At 35.3% G+C, this 12,823-nt stretch overlaps 1 protein-coding gene across 2 annotated transcripts in view; it reads right to left on the reverse strand.

The window, feature by feature from the left end:
* CNOT6L (CCR4-NOT transcription complex subunit 6 like) overlaps positions 1–12,823 on the reverse strand; it is a 115,922-nt gene that overhangs the window by 59,121 nt on the left and 43,978 nt on the right. For both annotated transcript variants that reach the window (XM_077770545.1, XM_077770546.1), the window contains exons 3-4: positions 11,344–11,530; positions 10,051–10,136 (exon numbers count right to left, since the gene is read on the reverse strand). In XM_077770545.1, coding sequence (XP_077626671.1) covers positions 10,051–10,136; positions 11,344–11,530 — 273 coding nt within the window. The remainder of the gene's footprint in view (positions 1–10,050; positions 10,137–11,343; positions 11,531–12,823) is intronic.

Genomic DNA, 12,823 nt, shown 5'->3' on the forward strand with positions numbered 1-12,823 from the left:
TTGTATTTCTATGCCCAACATCAAATATGCAGAAAAAGCAACTTTAAAAATAAGTATAATAAGATGGAGCACCTGGGTGGCTCAAGTCCATTAAGCGTCTGACTTTGGCTCAGGTCATGATCTCATGGTCTGAAAATTTGAGCCCTGCATTGGGTTCTGTGCTAACAGCGTGGAGCTTAGAGCCTGCTTTAAGTTCTCTCTCTCTCTCTCTCTCTCTCTCTCTCTCCCTGCCCTCCGCTCTCTCTCTCTCAAAAATAAACATTAAAAAATAAAATAAAATAAAAATTATAGTAAAAACAAAAACAGTGTAAGGTACCTAAAAAACAAATCCAACAAAAGATATGCCTGAGCAAAAGATGTGCAGAAAATTATAAAATTTTATTTGAAGACATTAAATAAGATCTAAATAAACGGACAAGAGGCCAAAATTCTTAGATAGGAAGACTCAATATATTAAGATGTCAATTCTTCCTGAATTGACCTACATAGTCAATGTAATCCCCAAGTTTTAACAGCATTTTTGGTGAATTATAGCAAGCTATTTCTTATGTATGAGGAATTAAAGACAGCCAGACTGCCACAACACTATGAAAGAAAAACACAAAGGGAATTCCCAAACCGTATATCAAGTCTTAATATAAAGCCATAATAATCATTATGGTAATGTAGTCATTAGTTCAAGGTTAGACAAACTGACTTCTGGACATACAAAATGGAGATCCAAAAACAAACCCTAACATAGCTGATAGGTGACTCTGTTGATGATCAGTGGGAAAAGGGAAAACTATTCACTAAATGATAGTCAGACGGTTATTCACAGAACAAAAACAAGATTACATCACTCTTTAAATGAAACCCATCATACTACATTAAAAATCAGTTCCAAAATGGTATTAGAAAAACTGGGCAGGTAAACGCAAAAGAATAAAATTGTACCATTTTCTCGCACTATACACAAAAATAAACTCAAAGTGTTTTAATAGCCTCAATGTAAGACCAGAAGCCATAACACTCTTAAAGGAAAACAGAGGCAGTCAAGTCCTGGACACTGGTCTTAATATCTTTCTGAATCTATCTCCTCAGGCAAGGTAAACAAAAGCAAAAATAAGTAACTGGAACTACATCAAACTAGGAAGCTTTTGCACAGTGAAGGAAACCATCAACAAAACAAGAAAGCAAACTAATGAATGGGTGAAGATGTGTAAATGCGAAGGCTTCATGTCCAAAATGTACAAAGAACTCTGTAAGTCACTACCAAATAAAAAGAGAGAAAAAAAATCTGATTAAAAATGGGCAGAGGACCTGAGTATATATAAAAGAAGACATACAACAGACACACAAAAAGATGCTCAACATCAATAATTATCAAAGAATTGCAAATCAAAACCACAATGAGCTACTACCTCACAACAGTCAAAATGGCTGGTATCTAAAGACAGGAAATAACCACTGTTGGTGAGGATATGGAGAAAAGGGAACGTTTTACACTGTTGCTGGGAATGTAAATTGGTACATTCACTATAGAACACAGTACAAATAACACCAGCATTCTTCACAGAGCTAGAACAATCCTAAAATTTGTATGGAACCATAAAAGACCCCAAATAGCCAAAACAATCCTGAAAAAGAAAACCAAAGCTGGAGGTATCATAATTCTGGACTTCAAGCTGTATTATTACAAAGCTGTAATCATGGAGACAGTATGGTACTGGCACAAGAACACACACATAGGTCAATGGAACAGAAAAGAGAACAAAGAAATAGACCCACAAGCGTATGGCCAACTAATCTTTAACAAAGCAGGAAAAAATATCCAATAGAATAAAAACAATCCCTTCAGCAAATGGTGTTGGAAAAACAGGACACCAACATGCAAAAGACATTTATGTACCACTTTCTTATACCATACACAAAATAAACTCAAAATAGATAAGATCTAAATGTAAGACAGGAAGCCATCAAAACCCTAGAGGAGAAAACAGGAAAAAACCTCTTAGACCTCGGCCACAGCAACTTTGTGCTTGACATGTCTCTGGAGGCAAGGGAAACAAAAGCAAAAATTAACTATTGGGACCTCATCAAGATTTAAAAAAAAAAAAAAAAGGTTCTGTACAGCAAAGGAAACAATCAGCAAAACTAAAAGGCAATCGATAGAATGGAAGAAGATATTTGCAAATGACATATCAGATAAAGGGTTAGTATCCAACATCTATTAAGAACTTATCAAACTCAACACCCAAAAAACAAATAATCCAGTGAAGAAATGGGCAAAAGACAGACATTTTTCCAAAGAAGATATTGGACGGCTAACACATGAAAAGATGCTCAGCATCATTCATTATCAGGGAAATACAAATCAAAAGCACAATGAGATACCACCTCACACCTGTCAGAATCACTAAAATTAACACCTCAGGTAATAACATATGTTGGCAAGGATAGGGAGAAAAATAAACTGTTTTGCACTGCTGGTGGGAATGCAAACTGGTGCAGCCACTCTGGAAAACAATATGGAGGTTCCTCAAAAAATTAAAAATAGAACTATCCTATGCCCAGCAATTGCATTACTAGGCATTTATCCAAAGGATACAGGAACGCTGATTTGAAGGAGTAAATAAACCCAATTTTTATAGCAGAACTATCAATAATATTAAGCCAAAGTATGGAAAGAACCCAAATGTCCATCGACTGATGAATAAAGATGTGGTGTATGTGTGTGTGCGTGTGTGTGTACATGTACACATACATACATACATACCCACAATGGAATATTGCTTGGCAATGAAAAAGAATAAAATCTTGCCATTTGCAACAACATGGATGGAACTAGAGGTATTATGCTATGCTAAGTGAAATAAGTTAGAGAAAGACAAATATATGCTTTCACACATATGTGGAATTTAAGACACAAAATAGATCAACATAAGGGAAGGGAAGCAAAAAATACAAAAAAGAGAGGAAGACAAACCGTAAGAGACTTTTAAATACAGAGAACACACTGAGGGTTGCTGGCAGGGTGTTAGGTAGGAGAATGGGCTAAATGGGCAAGGGGCATGAGGGAGGACACTTGTTGGAGTGAGCACTGGGTGTTATATGTAAGTGATGAATCACTAAATTCTATTCCTGAAATCATTATTACACTATGTTAACTAACCTGGATTTAAATGCTTTTTAGTTTAAAAAAAGAAAATAGTGCAGAGGTTCCTCAAAAAGTTAAATAGAAATCTAATACAATCAGGTAATTCCACTTTTGCATATTTACCAGAAAATGAAAACACTAATTCAAAAAGATATACACACCCCTATGCTTGCTGCAACATTATTTACAATAGTCAAGAAATGGAAGCAACCCAAGTATCCATCCATAGATGAATGGATAAAGAAGATGTGGTGTATACATATATAATGGAATATTACTAAACGATAAAAAATAAGATATGTTGTCATTTGTGACAACGTGGACAGGCCTAGAAAGTATCATGCTAAGTGAAATAAGTTAGGGAAAAACAAATACCATATGATTTTACTGATATGCAGAATTTAAAAAACAAAAACAAATGAACAAAAAGCAGCATCAGACCTATACATTCAGAGAAGTGATGGTTGTCAGATAATTGCCAATGGACACAATGGGTGAAGAGGAAAGGCCAGTCATAGAATGAGTAAGTCAGGAGAAAAAAAAGTACATCATAAGGAATATAGTCAATGATATTGTAATAGTGTTACATGGTGACAGATGGTAGCTACACTGAGGTGAGTGAGCACAACTTAATGTATAGAGTTGCCGAATTACTATGTTGTACACCTTAAACTAATGCAACATTATCTCTCAACTATACTAGGGAGAAAAAAAACGACCTTAAAAAAGATATATGCAACCCTATGTTTACTGCAGCATTACTTACAACAGCCAAGATTTGGAAATAACCTGTGACCACTGACAGATGAATGGATAAAGAAGATGTGGCATATATATACAAAAATAGTACTCAGCCATAAAAAAAAAAAAAAAAAAGAATAAAATCTTGCCATTTGTGAAAACACTGATGGGCCTAGAGGGTGTTACCGTAAGTGAAATAAATCAGAGTAAAACAAATACCACATGATTTCACTTATATGTGCAATCTAAAAAAACAAAACAAGGGCACCTGGCTGGCTGAATTCAAGACCCACACTGGGCACAGAGATCACTTAAAAAATAAGTAAGAACAAAAACCAGTCTCTTTATAGAGAAACAGTGGTTGCCAGCAGAGGAGGGGATGGGTGGAGATGAGTGAAATATGTGAAAGGGATTAAGAAGTACAAAGTTCCCATCATAAAATAAGTAAATCACAGGGATGCTACATAGAGCACAGGGAATATAGCCAATAATGTTATAATAATATTTATGTTGACAGGTGGTAACTAAACAACGTGATGAGCATGTCCTAATGTGTAGTGTGTGTGTGTATGTCAAATCACTATGCTGCACACCTGAAATTAGTATGTCAATTATACCTCAATTTAAAATTTTTAAAAATTCAAAATGAATGAAACAATTTACTATGAAAGGCAAAACTTTACAAAATTTTTAGGAAATAATATAGAAATACATTTTTCTGACCTGGGGTAGGATAGGACTTCTTCCACAAGATCTAACATGCACTAATCATAAAGGAAAAGATTTTTAAATTCAACTATAATAAAATTAACAATTCTCATTAAAAGATACCAAAAGAAAATGAAAAGACAGAGTGGAAGAAGACATTTACAACACAAAATAGACAAAAGTTAACAATTCCTACAAATTAATAATAAATAAATACTTCAAGTGAAAATGAGCAAAAGACATCAATTGCAATTTCAAAGAAGAAACAAGGTCAATAAATACATGAAAAGACGCTCAATCTTAATAGAAACTAGGAAAACACAAATTAAGAGAACTAGAAACTTTTTCATACTCAATAACAGGCAAAACTTTAAAAAAGATGACAATACTACATGTTGGGAAGAAGACACAAAAATGGATTACTTTGGGGAGTGTATTTTAGTCCTACTTTGTAAAGCATTATAGTATTACCTAATAAAGCTAAGGATGTACAAGCAGCTCTCTATAACCCAAATATTCCACTCCTAGGAAATCTATCAGGAGATATGTACAAGAATGTTTATGACTGTATTGCTTGCAGTAGACAAAAAAAAAAAAACCTTAATAAAAGTAGGCAAATAATCTTAATATCTACTGAGGAGTGAAAATTACAGCATATTCATATACCAGAGTATAGCACAGCAATCAAATTACAGTTACATGCATGTATGAACATGGCTGAGTCATAGAAACAAAGTTGAAAAAAAGTCATAGAAAAATACATTCAGCAGGATTTATACAAGAGTTAAAATACCCATGTATTACCCCAGTATCTGGCTCATAGTAGATGCTTATCACTATCTATTGTCTGATTCTGATTTAAAGACAAGCAAAGGAATAATCAGCACAAGATTTGGAACAGCAGTAACTTCTGGGAGAAGGGATAAAGACATAATCATGAAAGGGCCCATAGGAACTCTGTAAGGTACAGGAGGTCTATACCAACAAGCTGTGATTGTGCCTTTTTCACAATGAACTCACCAACAGTTACTTTCTCAGATTTTTGGAATTCTAATCTAACAGGTAAAAGTTAAATATAGTTCCAAATTGCACTGTTATTATTAAGCATAAGTAGATGAACTTCCAAGCTTTGTGTATATCCTCTTACAAGAACTATTAATAATACACTACTCTCTACTAGGCTGTTCTCTTACTAACTTCTAGGAACTCATCATGTAACACAGAAATACTTTGCCTCCAATATGAATGACAAATTTCCAAAGTGCACTTCTTAAAAAGGTGCTGAGAGGGGCGCCTGGGTGGCTTAGTCGGTTGAGTGTCCGACTTTGGCTCAGGTCTAATCTCATGGTTTCTAAGTTCGAGCCCCATGTCACGTTCTGTGCTGACAGCTCAGAGCCTGGAGCCTGCTTCAGATTCTGTGTCTCCCTCTCTCTCTGCCCCTGTCCTGTTCATGCTGTGTGTGTGTGTGTCTCTCTCTCAAAAATGAATAAACATTAGGGGCACCTGGGGTGCTCAGTCGGTTAAGCATCCAACTTCAGTTCAGGTCATGATCTCGCAGTTTGTGAGTTCGAGCCTTGCATCAGGCTCTGTGCTGACAGCTCAGAGCCTGGAGCCTGCTTCGGATTCTGTGTCTCCCTCTCCCTCTGCTCCTCCCCTGTTCATGCTATCTGTCTGTCTCTCTCTCAAAGTAAATATTAAAAAAAAAAATTTTAATGAACATTAAATAATTTTTAAAAAAGGTACTGAGAATACTGGATAATGGATGCCCAGAAATTTTATCATTTTCTTTAAAATGTATGTTATCCGGGGCACCTGGGTGACTCAGTGGGTTGAGCTTCCAACTTCAGCTCAGATCATGATCTCACAGTTAGTTTGAGCCCTGCATCAGGCTCTGTGCTGACAGCTCAGAACCTGGGCCCTGCTTCAGATTCTGTATCTCCCTCTCTCTCTGCTCCTCCCGTGCTTGTGCTCTCTCAAAAATAAATATTAAAAAAATTTTTAATAAAAAAGTTATCCTTTTTAATGTCATAAAGACAAAAACATATTCTTTTATATTATATTTCATTAAAAATTTCACAAGTAAAAGAGGCTTCTACTACCATGGTCCATTTTATTCAATGGGAGATAAGTAATTTTTGAAACAAAGCTGGAATACTTCTCAATTATTGAGGTTCTAAATAGTTCACAATCTGGGACATCAACATTTAATACGTGAAGGCAATTCTTTGGCCCATATGTCAGAGAAAGTATTGCTTTATACCTTAAGGCATGAATTCTAAATTACATAAATAACTACAGGAGAACTGCTTTTACTTGCTCCTCTATAAAATTAATACACTCTGGATTTTTCTTTTAAGTGACTTACAAGAACATTTCCAACTTACTTGACTGGCCATGTCTGTGGTTTTTAAATTGGCCTTCTTATCCTAACTCCTCAAATACCGTACCCTTCATACACAATCCTCAAATGTCAAAACAGAAATTCTAGAAATTAGCTTGTTGGGGCAGGATGTTCAAACTCATTATTAATATTTCCCTATCAGGGCTTCAAAAGAAGACAAGGAAATAGGAAAATGGTGCTCCTTTTATCAGTTTCACAAAAATATGGAATCTCAGAAGTCTGTCCATTCTCATTGTTTCTTTTAAATACATCACAGTGCCATTTTAAATGCTCTATTCCACTTCCACTTTGTTTCTGGAAACAAAGTACCATTATATGACTACTAAAACAGATTAAGAAATTTTGAGTCTTACCTTCCTAAGAACTATAAAGCTACCATTTATTAGGGACATTTTATTCCTTCAGTTGCTTCATTATACCAATCTTGTTTTTATCATCTCGAACTTTGGAAAGATGACAGAAATGGCTCTGGGTTTCTTTTTTATTTTCAAATTAGTTAACATACAGTGTAGTCTTGGCGTTAGGAGTAGAATTTTAGTGATTCATCACATATAACATCCAGCACTCATCCTGACAAGTGCCCTCCTTAATGCCCATCACCCATTTACCCAACCCCCATCAACCCTCAGTTTGTTTTCTGCATTTAAAAATTTTTTTATATTTAGAGAGAGCAGAGTGCAAGGGGGAGGCAGAGAGGGAGACACAAAATCTAAGCAGGCTCCAGGCTCTGAGCTGTCAGCACACAGCCAGACACAGGCTCGAATTCACAAACCATGAGATTATGACCTGAGCCAAAGTCAGATGCTCAACCAATTGAGCCACCCAGGTGTCCCTGTTCTCTGCATTTAAGAGTCTCTTATGGTTTGCTTCCTTCTCTGTTTTTATCTTATTTTTCCTTTTCTTCCCCTATGATCATCTGTTAAATTTCTCAAATTACACATATGAGTGAAATGATGTGGTATCTGTCTTTCTTTGACTGACTTATTTCTATTCCACTTGGCATAATAAAGGTCCTTGGTTTTTCTGTATTGGATCACCTGAAGAGACAGTGGCACTCTACCAGAAATATAGATTTTCAAAGAGAAAAGGAATGCATATAGGTATTCACCCTAGAGCAAACTGAAGTTTAATGAAAAGAAACTTTTTGATAGGCATGAGCAAAGCTAAGTAATAGTTTGCGAGGCAGAGTTGGTGCCTAATCTGAAGGACTAGATAGGGGTCTAAGAAGAAACTTTAACAAATGTGAATCAGTAGACAAAAGGACACTAGGATCAAAGGCCAGCCAAAAACAGTAGTTTGAGAGACTAAGATTTTAACTAGTAAAATAGAATGAAGGACAAAGGAGATAACAGATATTCAGAATGATTCATTCAGTTGATACTCAGTATAAATTTTATAGGAATTTGTCTCTACATGAGATAATAAGGAATAGGGTATGAAATAGTAAGATATAAAATATTTGCATTTTCAGAAACATTACATGGTACAAAGGGTAAATCCACTGAGTTCAACAGTAAATTATTCATTTGTCACTAATATGCTCTCCATCAGAGGAGGAGAATGGCTGTTTTTGTTTTGTTTTTTTAATTTTTTTAATGTTTGTTTATTTTTGAGAATGAGAGAGAGACAGAGCATGAGCAGGGAATGGGCAGAGAGAGAGAGAGAGAAGGTGAGACAGAATCTGAAGCAGGCTCCAGGCTCTGATCTATCAACACAGAACCCTAAGTATGCTCAAACCCATGAACCATGAGATCAATGATCTAGGCTATAGTCGGACACTTAACCAACTGAGCCACCCAGGCACCCCAAAAATGGCTTTTCTGATTGATGTTAAAAGAAGCAATGGTTATTCTTAGAGATTATAAAAAAATTACTATAATCTGTACAAAAGCATGAATTTCATACTTCATGAGTTTAAGATTATAAAAAATGACAGTCATTCTGTAATTTTTAAAAATGTTTACTTATTGAGGTGCCTGGGTGGCTCAGTCGGTTAAGCGTCTGACTTCAGCTTGGGTCATGATCGTACAGTTTGTGGGTTCAAGCCCCACATCAGGCTCTGTGCTGAGAGCTAGCCTGGAGCCTGTTTCGGATTCTGTGTGTGTCTCTCTCTCTCTGACCCTCCCCTGCACGCTCTCTCTCTCTCTCTCTCATAAATTAAAAAAAAACATTAAAAACAGTGTTTACTTATTTTGAGAGAGAGAGAGAGAGAGAGAGAGAGAGAGAGAGAGCACAAGCACAAATGGAAGAGGGTCAGAGAGAGAGGGAGAAAAAGGATCCCAAGCAGGCTCCGTTCTGTTTGACACAGGGCTCGATCTTAAACCATGAGATCATGTCCTGAGCCAAAATCAAGAGCTGAATGCTTAACTGACCAAACCACCCAGGTGGCCTCATAATATTTCTTAATATTAACCAATATAGTACATCTGTATTTAGTCGTCTGAATTCAAAATAAACTCTTCCTCCTATGCTATGCCACAAGAGAATATTGTAATTAAATTTCAGTATTGATATGAATTGAGAATAACTTTCATGCCAAACTGGTTGAGAAGAGATTATTAAAGGAACATCTATTTTGGATTGATACATTTTATTCAGAACAATCATACTTATTAGGTATCGTTCATCTTTACTATTATGTTTTCTCTTTTATAACAAACAAGATGTCAGTGCAATTTTATCTACTCTATCAAAACCTCGCATGGGATATTCTGCCTAGGGTTTGCTCTATTAAGTCATTCTTAAAAAAGGGGGTGGTGGGAGACTACAGTGTTAATTTAAAATACCTCCTCTAAGAAATGTCAGAATTTTACAGAAAATTAAACATAAATATATTTAAAAATTTTCCTCACACAAATTTGTTAAAATGATGGCAGCATGTTAAAATCCTGAAGCTCAATTTGATACTGAAGAACTACTTTACTTTTAAGAGAAAGTACAGTTACATTCTCAAAATTATGCTAAAACCTGACTTATATTGTAACCAAAATGGTCTTTAAAAGGCTCACAACACCTCAATACTGACTGAGTGTTAATACTGTCATCTTTTAAAATCACTCACCTTTCAAACCTAGAGTTTGTAGCTGGAAGAGCCGACCAAGTTCATAAGGCAAAACCCGTAACAGATTGTTATTTAAAAGCAATTCCCTGNAAAAAAAAAAAAGTTTAATATATCAAACTTTATTAATATTAATATCTACATTGCTTTCTTAGCCTTCCCTAACATACCATGAGTTACATTTACTGCCAAGGCACATTCAATCCAAAAACGTACAAAATGTGTAACTGCCACAACTGTTAACAATGTTTCTATAATTTACTCATTCTCTAACATGGATTATTAAAGCTGCAAGAATTACATATCATTCTCAGGCTAAATCCAACCACTTTTCTCTCTCACCCAAATGACTATCAGATACACATCACAGTGATAGATATTCTTTGCATCCAAAGACAACCAGTATCCTTGAATCCAGTATACTCCACAGAAAAAAATAATAACCAATCACCTTTATCAGTTCTTATAACTGATTACAACTGTAATCACATTAAGTAATCACATACTATGATGAACAATCAGACATAGAACATAACCACTGAAAATAAAGCGTAAGATAATACAGGTAACAAGATAACATAGCTAAGATCCAAGTTTATAATTTTGAAATTTTGGCCAGATTACAGAAAAAACAAACAGCCATCTTATTAGATGACAAAGTATTTTAAGAAAATAAGGAATAAGATTCTAAAACAATATAAATGTTTAACTTTAAACATATGAATTTTAAAAACCACTACCAGCAGAAAAAACATTACCACTTAGCAGATAAACACAGAAAAGCAATACCTGTCTATACTGAGAATATTTATACAAGGTCGTAAGGGACCTACAAAAATTTTTCCTTTGAAAAAATTCTTAAAGAAACCTGAAGGACTAGAAATAAATCCATTTACTATCAAGTTTTAAGGTTTCCTTAAGGATTTGTGGCATATAAGTATATTTGACCTTATAAAACAGAGATATATTCCTACAAGTTTACTTACAAGATCAGAATATTTTCCCAATTATTTCTGATCATCTTATCACATGCTTGAGCCTTAATATTTTAATCCCACCTCACCTCAAGTCTATCAAAAGAAATTGGTAAACAAGCAAACCTCTAGTTAAAAAGCTTCAAATTTAAAGAAAGGAAATGTTCAATAGTGGTCGCCTCAAGCATTGTTTAGACAGTTTTTATCATCTGATCCTCAAATACCTATAGAAATCCTACTGTAAGATGAGTAATATCTCATGATTTTCTCATTTGAAATTTAGAATTTGATATAGTGAGTCATATCTGTAATATTTCCTTACCTGAGAGACACCATGTTTCCTAGTTCTGCTGGTAAACTTCTGAGTTTATTGGATGACAGATCCAGGTAAACCAGATTATGAAGCTTGGCAATATCAGGTGGAATGCGACTAAGGTAATTGTCATTTAGGTGCAGCGCTGTCAAGTGTGTCAATGACCAAAGTGATGTACTTAAGCTCCGCACTCTACCTAAAAGGCAAAATACTGAAGCATTAAATTCTAGGCCCACGATAAATACTAACCTCCAAAAACTAAAAAGTGGTAGAAGAGACTGCAATATATACAGATACTGTATCTTTGACATTTAAATTTTTTTTTTTAATTTAGTTCTGAGAGAGAGACAGTGTGAGCAGGGGAGGGTGAGGGAGACAGAGGGAGACACAGAATCTGAAGCAGGCTCCAGGCTCTGAGCAAGCAGTCAGCACAGAGCCCGACGTGGGGCTCGAACCCACGAACCGTGAGTGAGATCATGACCTGAGCAGAAGTCAGACGCTTAACTGAGTGAGCCACCCAGGCGCCCCTGATATTTAATTTTATATTAATGCCATTTGATTGCTTCCAAGCCTATCTGGTCCTTCTTTAATTTCATATCACTTTTTCCTAACAACCATTATTTCTCATGAACTTTCCACATATGAAATAAGAAGGAGACTGCTGGAATCAGGGTGATGACAAGCTCTCAAGAAAAACATCAAGCTAACGTAAGCTTTTGTTACAGAACAGTCTTGAATTTTCTTTTAAGGCACAATCCTAACAAAAGTATTTCTTACATACTCCACAAAAGTTAATAGTGCAATATTTATCCATATTTTGGGCCTGGATTATTCTACAAACTTTAAATTACCAAGAGTAATTACCATGATTTAGAACCAACATTAGATTGACCACTAGGAAAACCATTTTACCTAAAAGAGAGATCTTTCCCAGCTTCCTTTTTGATGCTACAATCAACAACTCTGGTTTAAGATTTTTCATTAAGTACAACATACTCAGGTGAAATGGTCACACATTAGGCTTTATCAGTCAGTCAGCATCTGACAGTTATTATAGAACATGGAGTAGAAAAGGTACAAAAACCTATTTCAGAATCCTGATTTTTACAGTTTACTAGCTATATAAGTCTGGACAAATTACCTAACCACAGCTGCTATAAAATGGGGTAGTATCTTAATACTCTTGGGAAGATCATTTTATAAACTTTACAGAAGAAAAATAGAATTTAATTTCATATCATTTTCAAAACAACAGATTTTGATTAAAAGAGAAACGGAAGGTATAGCGGGCACAAAATGTCAAACTGTGATGTTACTTTTCACATAGCTATTAAGCAGTCAACTCAAGCTTAGATCTGTCCAGGGTTCCTTTATGCCACCTATAATCAGGTTCTAAGTGCCAGCTAGGATTTTGTATTTTAATAGGAAATAAAGTGTTCAAGTGAAGAGAGGCTCTGGTAAAAGAAACTTATTTCAGTTTTAGCCAGGA

This window comes from Crocuta crocuta, unplaced genomic scaffold (genome assembly GCF_008692635.1).
Source record: "Crocuta crocuta isolate KB4526 unplaced genomic scaffold, BGI_CrCroc_1.0 scaffold236, whole genome shotgun sequence".
NCBI lineage: Eukaryota > Metazoa > Chordata > Mammalia > Carnivora > Hyaenidae > Crocuta > Crocuta crocuta.